Source organism: Vespa mandarinia, chromosome 3 (genome assembly GCF_050613455.1).
Source record: "Vespa mandarinia isolate Hongniang chromosome 3, ASM5061345v1, whole genome shotgun sequence".
Taxonomy (NCBI): Eukaryota; Metazoa; Arthropoda; class Insecta; order Hymenoptera; family Vespidae; genus Vespa; species Vespa mandarinia.
This window is the reverse complement of record NC_140812.1, coordinates 3,610,568-3,627,500: the sequence shown is the minus strand read 5'-3', so window position 1 is coordinate 3,627,500 and position 16,933 is coordinate 3,610,568. Positions and strand designations below refer to the sequence as shown.

At 36.0% G+C, this 16,933-nt stretch overlaps 2 protein-coding genes across 18 annotated transcripts in view; both read right to left on the bottom strand.

Annotated features, from left to right (window-relative positions):
* Nucleotides 1–13,158, bottom strand: part of para (sodium voltage-gated channel paralytic) — a 57,107-nt gene extending 43,949 nt beyond the window's left edge. For 8 of the 16 annotated variants that reach the window (XM_085656152.1, XM_035882357.2, XM_085656153.1 and 5 more), the window contains exons 1-3: nucleotides 10,976–13,158; nucleotides 1,777–1,854; nucleotides 1–512 (exon numbers count right to left, since the gene is read on the bottom strand). The exon at nucleotides 1–512 is cut by the window's left edge and continues 69 nt beyond it. The gene's annotated coding sequence lies outside the window, so the exon portion shown is untranslated. The remainder of the gene's footprint in view (nucleotides 513–1,776; nucleotides 1,855–10,975) is intronic. The other 8 variants (XM_035882358.2, XM_035882365.2, XM_035882366.2 and 5 more) reach the window with 1 other exon arrangement.
* Nucleotides 13,159–13,822: 664 nt separating this feature from the next.
* LOC118448743 (glycosylated lysosomal membrane protein) lies at nucleotides 13,823–16,933 on the bottom strand. 2 transcript variants are annotated; one of them, XM_035882384.2, is made up of 6 exons: nucleotides 16,746–16,933; nucleotides 15,663–15,902; nucleotides 15,290–15,493; nucleotides 14,734–14,964; nucleotides 14,350–14,642; nucleotides 13,827–14,271 (listed from the first exon to the last, which is right to left on the bottom strand). In XM_035882384.2, exons 1-6 carry the CDS (start codon nucleotides 16,824–16,826, stop codon nucleotides 14,100–14,102), a joined length of 1,221 nt encoding a protein of 406 aa, XP_035738277.2. In that variant the 5' UTR covers nucleotides 16,827–16,933; the 3' UTR covers nucleotides 13,827–14,099. The 2 variants fall into 2 exon arrangements, with proteins under 2 accessions (XP_035738278.2, XP_035738277.2); XM_035882385.2 differs by lacking the exon at nucleotides 15,663–15,902 and having other exon boundaries at nucleotides 13,823–14,271.

Here is a 16,933-nt window from a genome sequence, read left to right as displayed (position 1 = left end):
AACAGAGACCCAGTTGTTGGTGCTGCTGACAATTGTCTTGATTCCAGGGCCGGTGATTCCTCGGCGTCGATACGTCGGAACTCCTCGTTCCGTGGATAAGATTAAACGACGCCGTTACGTTAGATCGGACGGATAAAAACGCACCTCCTTGCAGCACCTCGACGACCTCCGATTTCCCGGCAATCACGAGCTCGCACTTACAGCGAGCTTTCCCTCTGATCTCGTTGCTTCTTCTTCCCCTGATACTGATGTTCTTGTTATATGTTTTCCTTCTTATCTCGCTAACACTGTTGTTGTTGATATTGCTTCTGCTGCTCCTTCTTCTGTTATTGATGCTGGTGCTGTTGCTGTTGCTGTTGCTGCTGCTGCTGCTGCTGCTACTGCTGCTGCTGCTGCTGATACTACCTGAATCTCGTTCCGACGAAATGGCCACGAGAAATGACGAACGCGCTGCAGCAGTGCGTGCTATGTCAGGGACCGTCCAACGCGAACCAAGATTTTTCATGTCCGACCTATAAAAAGAAAAAAGATATTTTTTTCGTTTATTTTTTCTATTTTTTTTTTATTTTCCCTATCCGCTAAAAGTAGAGTATACATAAAACTTTTTTTGTTTTCATATAAATTTTGCGAATAATTTTTCAATTCTTTTAATAGATTTTTAAAGGATATATTTGTTGTTAAAATTCTTTTTTATATAACTTCCGTACGAAATGATAGAAAGATAAACAGAAAGAAGGGGGGGCGGGAGAATTTTTAAATCGAATAATTTTTGAATCTTTTCTAATAGATTTTCACATCAATGGAAATAGATGACAACGAAAAAATTTTTTTTTTAATCATTAATATCTTTCTTTCTCTTGCAATGTCTCCAAAATATATAGACATTTCTCTAATTGAATAATTCACAATTATTTTTAGTAGGATCGTTCCAACGAAAAAATTTTCTTGTTTATTTTTCACATCTAGTCTCGTGCGAGACGCCACGTGGTTAACAATCAAACGACGTTGGAAAAGTTTTTCGCAAAAAGTTACTTCCAAGCATACACCTCATCATCCTTTGAAACTCGTTCACGCAATATATTTACATATATGTATATATAGATATATATATATATATATATATATATGTAATACATACATACATACATATATACACATTCGATAGGAAGTTTCCTACGTCGATTAACTCGTACAGCTATAAAATGAATCGAATTGCCAGCTCATCGTTCTTTTGGAACATAGTCGAGTTACGAAGCGAATAGCATGGCAAAGTCACATATGGCGAAGCTCGCGAAACTCGTCCGACGCTTGGAAACATTGATTTTCCCGCGAAAGCAAGAGAGAAAGAGAAAAAGAGAGACCGACAGAGAGAGAAAGAGAAACTGCAGTCTCGTGAGCTCACTAACGAACTTTTTTCATTAATATTTGGTCGGAGAAGCTAAAGAGAACATTTCTGTCGAGATCATAACGATGCTTCATTTATATTTCAGTCAAAGAGAAAGAGAGAAATATATATATATATATATATATATATATATATATATATATATATATATTTGTGTATAAAACTGGGATTATTCGATTCTCCTTCAGTGTATCCAATATTATATATGTATATGTATATGTATATACGCACGTATATATCAATTATTTCAATCAATTTTATCAATTGGTTTTTTTTTACCCTTCCCTTATTTTTGTTTTTCTTTGATTTTTTTTCCTTTTCTTTCTTTTTTTACCTTCTCTTTTTTTTCTCTTTCAAATTTATCTACTCACGTGTGAATGAAGCGACGGGTGCGATCAATCCGTTATCCGAAATAACATAGTCTGCTCTTCGTGTCGGTCGATTCTTATCTGCAACACAAAAATGAGGACAGTGGGTTAAAATGCTGACACACCCCGTTCCTCGTAGATACCTCTGCATCTAACGGCCATCTTTCTCCCGCGCGAATCATCTATTATTTCGAATTTAACCACGCGTTACTTTGATATCCTTTTTCTTAACGAACTTTCGTATTTCATTATAGATAATTCTTATCATTAGATTATTACTTTTTCCTATTCGTATTTATCATAAAATCATTGAACTTCAGTCCAACTTTATGACTGTAAAAAAATTTTATGTCTTTCACGTATATTCATCACTAACCTGAATGTTTTTCTTATCGATTATGATCATACTTAATTCCAAAAGTTTAAATTGATTATTATTTTTTATATTTATCTATCTATCTATTTAATTATCTCTATCTATCCCTGAAAAAAGATTAAAAGTGAAATTTGTAAAATTGCACGTTCAAATGAAATATAAAAATTTATGATTAATTATAAAGGCAAGAAGGTGTTTTTGTTCGATTTGTCACATGCAAACGGTAGAAAAAATAATTGCCTACTTTACCGTGTCGCTCGATACCATTCAAGAATCATGGAAACTTTTCTACTTTCGCGAAAGTAGCATGGAACCGTTCCCATGTTTACCAAGCAAGCAATACAGTAGAATCTCGATCGTTCATGTTTTAATGGCAAAGGTAGCTTAATCGGATAATCCACTTTTTTGCGATAAACATAATTTTTTTGTTTACGATACGAGTTTCTAGGATTTGAAAAAAAAGTATAATTAATTCAAAATAATTCATTGGTTTTTCTTTTCCTTTTTTTTTTTCTTTTTTTTTCTCGTTGACGACAAATAACTCATCGAGAAAATAAGATCGAAATGTATTTCGATCGATGTTAATCAACGATCTAACTATCTACTTTTACACTGTCGCATTCGTGTAACTTATTTTCTACGTAGAGCGCAAGCTGTTCTAGATTAAAAACTCCACGACCTTGTGCATTCAGGCGACCCACTTGGGCACGACGAACTGGTACACCACGTTAACATAGAATCGACTGTCCACACTAGACCGTCTATTACAGGTGAATCGTCAAACACGTTCTAACGTATCTCTCTAAACGTTTTGATGGATCTAACAATGAGAAAGAAAAAAAAGAAAGAGAGAAAGAAAAAAAGAAAAAACATAATACAGTTACGACCTGATCGGTATAATCTTTCAGCAAAGAAAAAAAATTTATAAGAAATCTTTTTTTCTCGATTTATCACGTCCACACTTTCGACTACAATGATTCAATTAATACTTTTAAGAAAAAGAAAAGAAAAGAAAGAAAGAAAAATAAACAAATTCTTCATTTCATTCTATCCTCCTTTTGCTTTTTCTCCATTTTTTCTCTCCTTTGAAAAAAATTAAAACAAATTAATATTCCTTTAATTCTTACCTCATTTTTTTTTTTTTATCATAAAATTAAAATGAAATATTGGAAAGAAAATAATGGTGGAAAGTCTCGAACATGAGCGGAGGTAAGGTGTCGGTGGTCTTTGACCGAGTTTCGCGCGGTCGATCATATTCCGGCGGAACTCGGTCACACGCTTATGCATCGGCATCATCGTCGTCGTCGTCGTCGTTGGTAATGGCGGCGTCGCGGCGCCAAGAGAAAATCCCTCAACGACACGAATCCATCTATGTAACACCGTTAAAAAAAGAAAGAAAGAAGAAAAAAAAGAAAATGTATGGAAACGAAAAAAAAATAAAAAAAAAAGGAAAAAACATAAGATGAAGTTTCCCTTCGATATCATTGAATCGACTGAAAACGAAAATACACGATCGGTTACGAACACGACCGAGTCGTAAACTATCGTGAAATTATATCCCCACACGTCTCTCATCTTCAATTTATCCCACCCCAATTTATCCAGTCCCCCGTCCTCGCTCCTTCCACTACCACCAATACTAACATCAGCCTCCTCATCGTCTTTCTCTTCCTACTATCCACGACTCTGGACGCCTTTTAATTTGATTAGTAATCCAATTAGAGTGACATACTCCTAGCGAAAGAAAGACACGGCACGAGTACCCTTTCGCCCAGGGATCATCGTCGCCGTTGTCGTCGTCGTCGTCATCGTCGTCGTCATCATCATCGTAGAAATACAGGCTGGATCAAAAATTCTTAGGTGGACCAAAACTTCCTAAATGATTTTACAAATTAATTCTTTCCAAGACTTTTTAGAATTGTACTTAGATTTGTAGTTTTACAAACTGACAAGCTAGTCTTGTGGTTTCGCAATCTAAAGAGGAAACAAAAAGAAATCAGTCTGAAAATATTCGAAAAAGAGTAACTTGATTTTTAATATCAGCTAGGAACTTTTGATACATCCTGTGTATTTCTCCAAAGAGCTTTATCAATCTACTATTTTTTTCTTTCTCTTTCTCTTTCTCTTTCTCTTTCTCTCTCTCTCTCTCTCTCTCTCTCTCTCTCTCTCTCTCTCTCTCTCTTCTTATTGTTTTTTCCCTTTATATTTGATTTCATATATTTTATCTTTCTTTAATTTTCCTTTCTATATTTTTTTATTTCTTTTTTATTTGTTTTATTGACGATCTATCGAAGAATAGGAAACGTTTTAGTAGAAGGAAATAAAATAAAATAATAAAAAAAGAAAAAGAAAGAGTTGTAAGAGAATCGTATGTATGTATGTATGTATGTATGCATGCATACATACACGTATATATATGCATGTATATACGTTGCGACGGAAAAAGGAGGTCGCTTGTCGAGCGAGTGAGAGAGCAACGCATTTACGATCGAACGTTGGTTACATATATATATATATGACTTTAAAGAAGTTCGAAGTTCTTAAGGGAAATCGACCTAAAGAATTTTGGTACGCACACGAGGAAAAGAATGAAAAATGTAAGGGAAGTTATGCCTCAAAGATAATACCTATAAGATAGTTTTATATGTGAATATATACAGATAAATCTACATATACACATACACCCATATATATGTATATATGTATATATGTATATATGTATATATGTATATATGTATATATGTACATATGTATATATATATACTCATATATACTCATATATACTCATATATACTCCTCTTAACGTCTTTAGAAAATATTTTATAGGGTAATGCTTTTAAATACGTTTGCCAGTTTCAATGTGGACGATCGATATACCGCGTCAAGGCGTACGTATTAAATCTCGATAAATTTTATGAGAATAAAAATTTCATGAAAATAAAATTTCGCGAACGAAGAGTTCGCAATTAATCGTTAAGTTATTTATAAGCTATTACTGAGGTTAACGATCGCGAAAAAGATAAAATAATTTTAAATGAATTTCAAAATGGTGATGTTATTACGTATTAGAACAAGACATTTCACGAAGTGAAATTTTCACGTGTATATTTTGTCAAGATAAAACGACGAAAATTTTTCGTAACATATTGCATTACAATTTATCGAAACATATTCCTGTGTGTGACCTATCCGCCATCTTGATGAAAAGCAGAACGTACAGTGGCTCCACCGGAAGCCACCGGTAAAGAAAATCTATTCCTATCTTCTCTCTCTCTCTCTCTCACTCTCTTTATCTCTGTCGAGCCACTCTGTCGAGTGGCGCGGCGGCGGCTCGATGCCGACGCCGACGTCGCATGACGTCACGAATCAGGCCGGGTACGTTGCGGAAAAACGTTGCCATGACGACGAACCACTGACGCTACCGTCGCCGTTGTCGCCGTCGCCGTCATCATCGCCGTCGTCGTTGTCGTCGTCGTGTCGTTGTCATCGTTGTCGCACAACCACAAATATCACTGCCATTACTATTAACACTAAAGCTAACACCACGAACACCATCACCATCACAACTACTAGTACGTCTCGACGTTATTTCTAAACTCTCTTATCGAGAATTTTCAATGACGAAGGATTCCTCACGTTGAGAAATATACTTACCCGTAGACTCGTCGTCGTCGTGATCATCGATCGATTCAACAAAATATAATATAAAAATGAGAATAAAAAAGGAGTAAAAAAAAGTATTCAAAGAAACACGACACATATTCGATCGAATATGTGTTCAACGTCAAGTATATAGATATATAGATATATATATCGTATATCGTATATAGATATATATATATATATAGTATATATATATATATATATATATATAGAGAGAGAGAGAGAGAGAGTGATACGTGTGGTTAATGCATTTTGATGGCGGTGACTGTTAATTGTCTGATACGAAATTGACTTGTACTACTTCCGCGCAATTACGTCACGAATCGTCCACGCTACCTCACACGATCTTTTTCCCATTTCTTTTTTTTTTGTTTCTTCCCTATTCACAATTAATATTTTTATGATGATTGAATGTTATAAATTGTTACGACTACGTTGATGATTCTTTGAAGAATTATTAAAAAAAAAAAAAAAAGAAAAAAAAACATACCAAACAGCACATTCACGAATAGTATAATTTCTCAAAGTAACAATTTGATATAAAAAAATGTCTTTAATACGTTATGGTAGAGCCAATCGACCGACTGACCTCCAATCGTATTAAAATCCACGCCTGTTTTCATGGTAATTTCGATTATAATTAAACGTTCAGGATTAATGCCGCATAGGGTTTTGTCATTAACCGAAAGGGGATTATATACAAGCCTCTTGTTCGTGGTTTGCGATCATATATGTGTATATATGTTGTATGTATATATGTACCCAACAATCAAATTAAAGCCGATGACTCGGCGCACTATTGGATTAGACGAATCGTTGTAAAAAATATTATTCATCTATACTATTTTATATATATATGTATATATATATATATATATATATATATATATATATATATAAATTACTTTCGATTCCGTTTATGTTCACAATATAAAAGAGAAACTCAAATATAAAATATAAAATAAAATTATGTGATACTCATACGAGGGAGATTATCATTCGTTCCTATTTACTCAATTACAAAATTTATTATTTAAATTTATTATATATGTTTAACGAATGTATCGACTATCTCGAAATCTTACTATAAAAAATAATATAAGTAAAAAAAAAAAAAGAATAATATAAATTTATAATTAAAGTATAATATCCAAATTGAAAAGCATACAATAATCTATATATAAGCAAAACAATATATCTATATATAAAAAAAAGTGTGATAAAAAAAGAGGCAGAAGAAAAAGGAAAAGAAGTAATACGATCGAAATAGACAAAGAAAGAAAGAAAAAAGTCGAATAAACAATACAGTCGTATACATTTCTATAAAACGATCAAGAAAAAAAAAATTGGATAATAATTAATAATTGGTCGAGTTATAAAGGAGAAAACGTTTAGAGAAGATTATGCTACTTGAGGTAGTCGAAAAAATCGTGGGGCGGAATGTCTAGCCGTCGTTCTTTTTTTTTTCCTTTTTTTTCGTATGAGAATAATCGATCGCGTATAAACCTGCACTCTTCGAAGTACGGTCGCACTCATCCCGGTACACTTGCACTCGAAAGTCAGTACCAAAGCAAGCATGGAGAGCACCTGTTGCTCCCCTTCGTTCGTTCGTTCGTTCGTCTGTCTATCCGTCCATACGTCCGTTCCTTTCTTCATCCTTTCATGGCTCGCCCTTTAAAAAGCCCTACTACCTTACAAACTACTTTCCACCCTTCCTATTTATTTCCTAACTTTTGTCGTGTAACGTAATACTAATATCGTTGTAACGAGAGAGGTAAAGGAAAAAAAATTTTTAGTAGAGGAATATAAAAAGAAAAAAAAAGAAAAAAGAACAAGATAATAAAAATTAGATTTGAAAAAAAAAATTAAAAGAAAGAGAGAACACGAATTAAAATGATCTGACAAATTTAAATTGTTAAACGCCATACATCGTTATTATGGTACTTTCTATGTAAAAAGAAAAAGGAAAAAGAAGACAAAAAAAAAGAAAACAGAAAGAAACAGCAATATTAATAAAGCCATTTCACGATTGACGTCATATCCTTCGTTATATTTTTCATTTTTTCTTTTTTCTTTTTTTTTCACAAAAATTCAAAAACAGAACGAGAGAGAAGGAGAGAGAGAGAGAAAGAGAAAGAATAAAAATTCAAACCGATTGACAAATTACATCTATCACAATTATTATCATTCTATTATCGAACAAATATTAATAAATAATCATTTAATGATTACAGCAATAGAAATCCTTCCTCATTTTCGAGGTTGCGATAAAATAAAAAGAAATAGAGAAGATTCGAGCGAATTCGAGTCAGTAGAACAGGCAGCGAGCCAAATCTTTGCACTGCCAACGCCAAACCTGAAGCTCTTATGTACTTATTCAAAGAAGAAAGATAAAAAAAAAGAAAAGAAAAGAAAAAAGAAGAAAATGTTTCACTGATCTAAAAGATGAATAAAAATAACGTGAAAATAAGAATGGTACAAAACAACGAACATCGGGATCGTATCTTTCCTTAATATTCCGAAGTTGTTAATAAATATCTACAAAGGTGGACATTTAAATGATGTATGTGTATGTGTGTGTGTTGAAAAAAATGAATCGAAAGATACGTTCGTACGTCATACCAGAGGAGGATGTTCGTGCGAGTCTCTTCAGAAGGAGCAGGACTGGGCATAAATCGGTCTTCGCGACCTCTGACATTACGTGCGAACAAACGATAATTTATTTACCAAAAGAGATAAATTTACTAACTTCTACGGATAAAAGAAAACAAGTCACCAGACTAGTACGAGTAGAGAGCGAACCGATTGATTTTTAGCTAAACTTGATTTTAATGACGATAGTCTAGGAGTAGAAGGAGTCTAGGAGCAGGAATAGAAGAAGGAAAAATAGATTTTGTTCATCGTTATTTGGAAAAAAAAGAATATTTTAAGTAGTATAGCTCAAGCACGAGTACGGACGACATGAAATTAGTATACATATTCTCTTCGAAAAAGAAAAAGAAAAAATAATAAATAAATGGTTTCGACATTCCAGTAATAGTAAGGCATGTACGTATGTGTGTATGTATGTATGTATATATATATATATATATATATATATATATATAATATGGTAATAAAGACATGCAATTGATCTGATCGATCGATGGTGGAGAGTTTGAACGAGTAGACATTAAAATTGACGAACTTTCGTCAGGAGAGAGACAGGCACACGTTATCGTATCACGCCTCTTCTCTTGGAATCCTTCCAAAACAAGCTGGAATCGGTAACTCGGTCGCGTTCTTAACGCGTGTCCTTCCTATACTATTCTCTCTTCGGAAATAGTCCTAAGAAAAGAGACAGAGAAATATAGAGAAAGAAAGAAAGAGAAAAAGAGAAAAAGAGAAAGAGAGAGAGAGAGGAAGAGGGAGTGGAAGAAGAAGAAGAAAGAGACGGATATTGCAAGTCAGACGTGTCCTCAGATTCTTCGTTGCGATATACGCATACCCTAGAAAGGTCCTCACGAATGGTTCGTCTGTTGGAAAGAGAAAGAGAGAAAGAGGAGAGACGCGAGGCCCTTGTTGGTGATCGATATCGCTGTTAGACGTTCAAGCAAATCGTGCACGGCCCGTATCGATCCCGCAATTTTCGCGCAAAGGAAGGTCACCGAGAGCGAGAAACGAGCACGCAACTTGCGCGTATTCACTGGGGAAGTAATTTTCATGAAATGAAGGAGGAGACGAAAGAGAGAGAAAGAGAGAGAGAGAGAGAAAGAGAAAGAGAGAGATAGAGAGAGATAGAAAGAGATTGAGGACAAAAAATAAAAACTTGAAAAATAATCAAACTAAAATTTTCCATGGTTCCTTACAATTATCTTTCGTAGTAAAAAGAAATAAAAAAAAATTAAAAAAATTAGGTTCGTTCGATCCGTAAGCGCAATGACGATGTCGATCGATATATCGCAGAGTCTCTTTTGCGCCAGTGGCACTTCATGCGATTCGATCGCGCGCGCTCCACTCGAATAAGATGACTTTCTCTTTCTCTCTCTCTCTCTCTCTCTCTCTCTCTCTCTCTCTCTCTCTCTCTCTCTTTTCCTCTCTTTTTCTATCTATCTTGGATTTTCAACCAGGCATGCTCTTCTCAAAAGAGGCATGCTTCTCAAGAGCACTCTCTTCCTGTCTCCCTCTCTCTTTTTCTCTCTCTTACTCTCTGCCTTCCGTCTCTCTGTCTATCTCTATTCATCTCATGTCAACACGCCTATTTGCACGAGACATAACGACGACAACGACGTGGCCGTGGTTCCACGAAGAAGGGTGCCGCTATATTAGCCAAGCTAGAATAAAGTGACATGATGGCGCCACCATCGGGAGGAGCACCACCGCGCCGCCCTACACCACGCGGCTCGACTACTTTCCATCGAGTCTGAGCACACTTGGACGCTACTACTTCAAGTAGTAGAATCAATGACTGGGGCTGGCATGTGGATAAACTAGAAACACACGGACGCGTCACCATGCAAAAAAACTTATAGAGAGAGAGTGAGTGAGTAAGAGAGAGAGAGAGAGAGAGAGAGAGAGAGAGAGAGAGAGAGAGAGAGAGAAAGAGAAATAGAAAGATAGGCAAACAGACAGATACAGAAAGACATATAAATGGCACATTTACGATCGGAAGAAAAGTCTTTTTGATCCGTTTTTATCGAAAATTATAATATATATGTACGAATACATAAGCGTATGCATATAAATATGTATATATTTATATATTTATATATACGAATATCATGAATGAGAGAAAGAGAAAGAGAGCAAAAGAGAAAGAGGGAGGGAGAAAAATAGGGATACACATACACACACGACGTGGCAAATTATAAATGTGCACACTGCAGAATTTGTATCCTCGCGTTTATCCTTTTCTCTATCCTCTGTTCTATCTCCTACTTCTCTTCCCTCTCATTTTCTCTCGAAGAAAAGCAATAGTAAAGCACAGAGCCGATATGACGACGCACTTGATCCTTCTCTTTTATCTCTTCTCTTTCTCACTGAACACTGTAACTTCCTAACTCTGTTCCTAACTCCCTATCACCGAGAACGATCACGTTATATTCTCTATATACTTCGTTCCCTTTCTTTATCTTCTCTTTATTCCTTCCCATCTTCTTTTTTTTTATCGCATTTCTTACGTACCGACTTTGGCTCTAGTTTCACTGTCTTCCTCTCTTTTCTCCAACACACTTCGTCCTCCTTCTCCTCCTTCTTCTTCTCCTTCTCTTCTTCTCCTTCTTCTTCACCAGGTCCTCCTCTTCCTCCTCTTCCAACTCCTTCACCTCCTCCGTTCTTCTTCTGTTCAGCGCAGCGACAAGAAGGACCCGCCCCGTGTCGCGCTACACGAACGTGTAGTGAATGAAGAGAGCGTAGAACTTGCTTTGCGACAACATCATTCGGCCTGCCGTTATCGGTACCGCTTCGGCAGCTTCGCCGTCGTCATTTCTTCTTGCTTTCTCGTTGTTAGCGATGAGACCGTAACGGCCGCGCGTGAGCGGCGCAACCAGCCGGAATTGATCGCGTTGCTGCGCACGATGATCCCTTTTCTTTTAGCTTGAGGACAAAGAAGAGAAGAAGCTCGCTGGCATCGACGTCGTCGTCAACGACGATAGGATGACGACGGCGACGGTGACAGGACTTAGTGGTACCGATGACAAAATAGTGCTGCTGCTAATAGTAGTGCTGATGATTACGTGCTTATGACGAAAACGCTGCTGCTGATGGTGGTAGTGGTATTGCTGATGGTGGTGGTAGTATTGGTGGTAGTAACGATGGTGGTAGTATTAGTGGACTGTAACGATGGAGGTAGTGGTGGTGCCGCTGCTGCTGGCCGCGCCGAGGATCGCACCGAGGACGACAAGGGCGAAGGGTGGTGGGAGCGAAGGGTAGGACGCGCGGTTCGCCCGCTCTAGCCGCACTGCCCTACGTCAGACCGTCTCCTCCGTCGAACCTCCTCTCTTCGCCACCACCTCCACCTCTTCCTCCTTCTCCTTCGCCTCCTCCCCCACCACTCGCACCCTCCTACGATACACTTTTTATTTCCTCTACACTGACGTTTCCTTCAGAAACGACGACGCACCGATGCTGTCCCTTTGACTCCTTTTCTTTTCTCCTACTCCTCGGTTCTATCCGACACATACACGAGCGCGCGCGCGCGCTACCTTTATATCCCTCTCCTTCTCTCTTTCTCTATATCTATCTCTACCTCTCTATCTCTCCGTTTTCTTCTATATCTCCTATTCTTCTTTTACGCCTCCTCAACCAACTCCTACCGTAGTTTCGCACAGAAAAGAAAACGTTCGTCGCTGTTATCCTTTTCCCTTCTCTTTCTATTCATTTGCTTCTTACACTTCTCTTTTTATGTCTGTCTATCTCTTTCTCTTTCTCTCTTTTTATTTCTTGCTCTCTACACACCACTTGTTTTTCGCGACGACGAAAAGCTCGCTCCGGGAGGACTGTCACGGCACAGACGAACCGAGCGACGCGGACGTTACTGCATCGCCACGCGCCAAACTCGCGCAGCGGACTCTGTGAGAACTAGTTCTCGTGGCGCTACCCCTCTCTCTTCCCCCACTATTCCACCTTTTATAACCGCACCGTTCGCAACAACCCCCTCTCTTAGACCCGACACTACCCTGCTTGCGCCGAGAGATCTGCTCGAGCTTTTCCAAATCCTCAAAGCTTTTTTCTTTATCTATTTCTCTATCTACCTCACTCATACATATTCACACGTGTATACATTTTACGTATTACACATATACACACTCGCTTTCTTTCTCTCTCTTACTCTCTTACCGACTACTCAATCCGACGAAATTCGTTTCACTTCTTCTTCTTCTTCCACCAGGCCAGACATAATATGTAGCTACTCTACTTGCTGAAGATGAAACAAGAATCGAAGGATACGACGCATCGATATCTTCTCAATGGAGAACGTCAATGAAACGGTGATGCGTCACGGCTGACCAGCCCCTACGCGTTATGTAAATGATCGATCGTACTTGATATGTCTCTTAATTGATTTACACCAAATATTCTGAACCAAGAAGGAATCGATTTGAAAAATATAGATCATCATATCAACCTAACTCTTTTACTACGCCATCATGTTTGAATCTCTTTCTCTTTCTTTCCCCCCACTTCTCTCTCTTTCTCTCTCTCTCTCTCTTACCGTTTTTCACTCCTCAGGATACGTAAGCTCTCGAACTGTTCGCTTCCGTAATACGGACGGATCAATGAATGTGTACCCCACCAAGCAGCAATCCTCACCTCACCCTCTTTGAAGCGTGGCATCGAGAAACACGGTACCACACCGCGCCACTCATACTACCTTTACCTGAAAACATTCGGCTACGCTTTCCGAACGTCCGACCATACCCCGGACCCGTTAGTAAGCTCGCCCGCCAATCTCCACCACTAGTCAGAGGAAATATGTATGATCCCTAGAAGAGACGAACGCGATAGTCCTAAGATACAGCTTGCTCTTATTCTTTCTTGTCCTGTGCGGCGACATCTTGGTGATGAATCGATGGTTTTGTGTTATTATACCCTAGATCCAATGAAATAAGGACGATCCATATTATCTTTACGATTTCTTACTCGTATTTTATTTTTTGTTTATTTTTTGTTTGTTTTTTTTTTAGTTTTTAACTTTTTCTCAATCGAGTGCAAGGAAGGAAAAACTTTGTATGAAATTTCTGTTAAAGATATAGAAACCATACTTGACTAGCAAATGCTCATACTACATCATCATATGCGATTGAATTACATATACGATTCTTCTGACGACAAATTTATTAATAAAAAAAAAAGAACAAAAAAAAAAGAAAAGAAAAGGAAAGGAAAAAAAGAAAAAAAATTATTAATCTCGTGCGTAGAACATTATAAAAGAGACGCGTGAAGTCTCCTCGCATTTAATCGATGCCTCTCCCTCTCTCTCTCTTTCTCCCTCTCTCTCTTTCTCCCTCTCTCTCTCGCTCTCTCTCTCTCTCTCTCTCTCTCTCTCTCTCTCTCTCTCTCTCTCTCATCGCTCGGCTGTGCAACTACGCGTCCGTGTAAAAATATCCATATAAACTTGTTTGTTCGTGTGCTAGTATGCATAATTGCAGAGAGAAATCTCGACTTCGGTTGTTCATTGGTAGTACAGTTAGAAATCCTTATAACTATATATATGCATATATGCACATGATACATGTATATATATATATATGTACATCCGTCATGTTTAGTCTAGATGGCCTGATTTCTGGCTGACCTTATTATTTGCTCATCGATTTAAATAAGTGTCAGTGTTTCGTTTGGACATGTTACGAATACACATATATAATCCAGTTAGGAACATAATGATAAGAGGAAGACCAAGTCCGATCGAAATGATCATGATCACCAAATAAGAAAACTGCTCGTCTGGTGGTATTCCATATCCAATAATGAAAGTCCTACAAAACACGATGGCAATTATTACTTTTTACATATTTATAGAAATTAATCAATTTGAAAGTTTTTATATGTCTTACCATGTTGTGTAATGAGTATTTTTATAAAATCCATCTCCTTTTGATCCAATCGAAATTAGAAGCGTTTGAATTAGCAGTTCTTTAGCTTCATTTCCGTAATAACAATAGAGCATAGAGTTCTCGATGGCAGTTATATGATCATTTACATTCGATGATCGATACTGTACTATTTCCGTTGAATCAGCGATATCTCGATTTGCCGATACATAAGACACTGGTCTCCATTGCAAATATGCACTTTTGTATTCTACCTCTTCGGGCCTATCGAAGGACGGCATTCTTACTTCGATCATCTGAGATCAAACAATCAATAATCACATATCAAACACGTCGAATATAAATATCGAATTTCAACATGAGAATCTAAATATCTCAAATTCTCACCTCGAATATACCTGGTGTATGTTCGTCATCCAGATTCTTTTTAGAATCGATGATTATCGATTTATGAGGATCACCACCCCCAACGATCATCAATTCGATAGCAAATCTGCTATTAGAGAAAGACTCGTTCGTTTGTATATTGTCCAAAATTAAATCTACCAGCGTCGCATTTTCGGTATGCAACATATGCGGTATTGTATCAGTATGATCCATGAAGTAATATCCTCTTAACTAAAAGAAATATAGAAAATAGATCGTTATTTACTTTACTTACCGATTTTAATGGATCTACGATCAAAAATTTTCTTTCTTTTTTTCTTTTTTTTTTTTTTCTCTTTTTTTATTTTCTCTGTTGTCATTTTCATGAAAACTTTTTTTTCACTAACAGACAATCTTTTCCCCATTTATTTATTTGATAAAACAAATGACAAGTGATAAAAACATCAAACTGAAGTTTAAAGAAGATTTTGTTCATTCGATCGATGACTTTAAATTGTAATATTTTGAAATATTCAATATTTTTCTTGTGATCGTTCTATGTAGCAAAATACTTTACCGAAAACTTTATACTCCCGTATCTGATGACATTCATAGGTTTATCGTTATAAGAGTTACCCTCCATATCCAAACCAAAGGAATCACCGAACATCGAAAAAGATTTGCGCGACCAACGAAAGAATTCTGGCTTTAAGAAGTTTATATTAGCAACGTTGTCTAAGTTAATCACTGCCGTATCATTTACATCGTTGAATTCGATAATCTGTAAGAAAAATAATCAAAAAAATATTATAATTCATGACGTAAATCTTGCGTGAAATAAGAAAAATTAAATGTACATTTATTTTTCAATTGAATTATCATAAATTGCATTGAATTTTAATTTTAATTATTATTGATATTTTAAATAGATAAATTAATGATACTCTAACATTATTTAATATAAATCCAATCGTGTAAGTTGGTTTTTCCGAAAATATGACGGAGTTATCTTTTTTCTGAAGAAAATCTTCGCAGACAATATTCAATGTCGTCGAAAGCGACGTCAGCGCCATTAGTATCGATGGTTTACCGCCAAAATCCCAAAGATAATGTAACGTATCGTTCGAACCGTCTGCTCTTAGATACATCGTAGTCCAATTTTTGTTTTTGCATCGTTCCTCGAAGTGTAACTGAAGACAAATATATATACATATACACACACACATATATATATATATATATATATATATATATATATATTATAGATAGAAGACATATATATATATAAATTTTAGAATCTAAAAATTTTATTTGTCATCTTATATAAATTTCGTTAAATCTAATCGAAATTTATTTACATATAAAATATGAAACGATTGCACAAAGATCGTAATTCATAAACAAACGTCAAGGACCAATAGAAAATCTGAAAACGAAATGAAAGAAAGATGGCGGACGTAAAAAACGCGCTTTTCGAATTTTCCATTGAAGGATCTATAAACAATCATTATTATTATAAGTAATTAACATGTACGCAAATCCATTATAAACTATTAGTTCCGAAAAAATACTATAATTACATAGATAATTTATTCTATTAAAGTATTTATCCATGGGTAAATAATCTAATGACGTAATTCAGATTAGATTAACAAACAAAGGTAAAGTGTAGTTACAGATACGACTAATCACATGTCATTTAATTTATTATCGGTTTCAACTGATATATTTCATGTTAAACGAAAAGTGAAAAAAAGAAAAAAGGTTATGGTATACCGCAGATATATCTTTAAGAAAAAAGCAAAACAAATGACAGAAATTAATATATCTAAAAATAAATACAATTATAAACGCAAAACGATAAAGAATTTATGATTACGAATGGTTCAAAGTCATAGGAGTGAATCATACAAATTTTATTTCCGATCGAACTTATAACAATGCTTTATGATTAAATCACGTTCCAAAGTAACTTAATAACTTCGTACGTATGTAACTTCCGTAACAAATTAAAGCACCTGAATATTACTTACTGTTCTTTTTGCAGATCCAGCGAAATCCATAGAAATAATAGAAAAAAATAAAAGTAACGATATTAACGGTACACGAGGCATGTTCTTAAAGGAAACAAAAATGATAACGATACACGATGAACACAGTAAAACGTAACAAAAACACACCAACGTCAAGGCAGTAAGCGACTGAGGCGCGATACACTCGT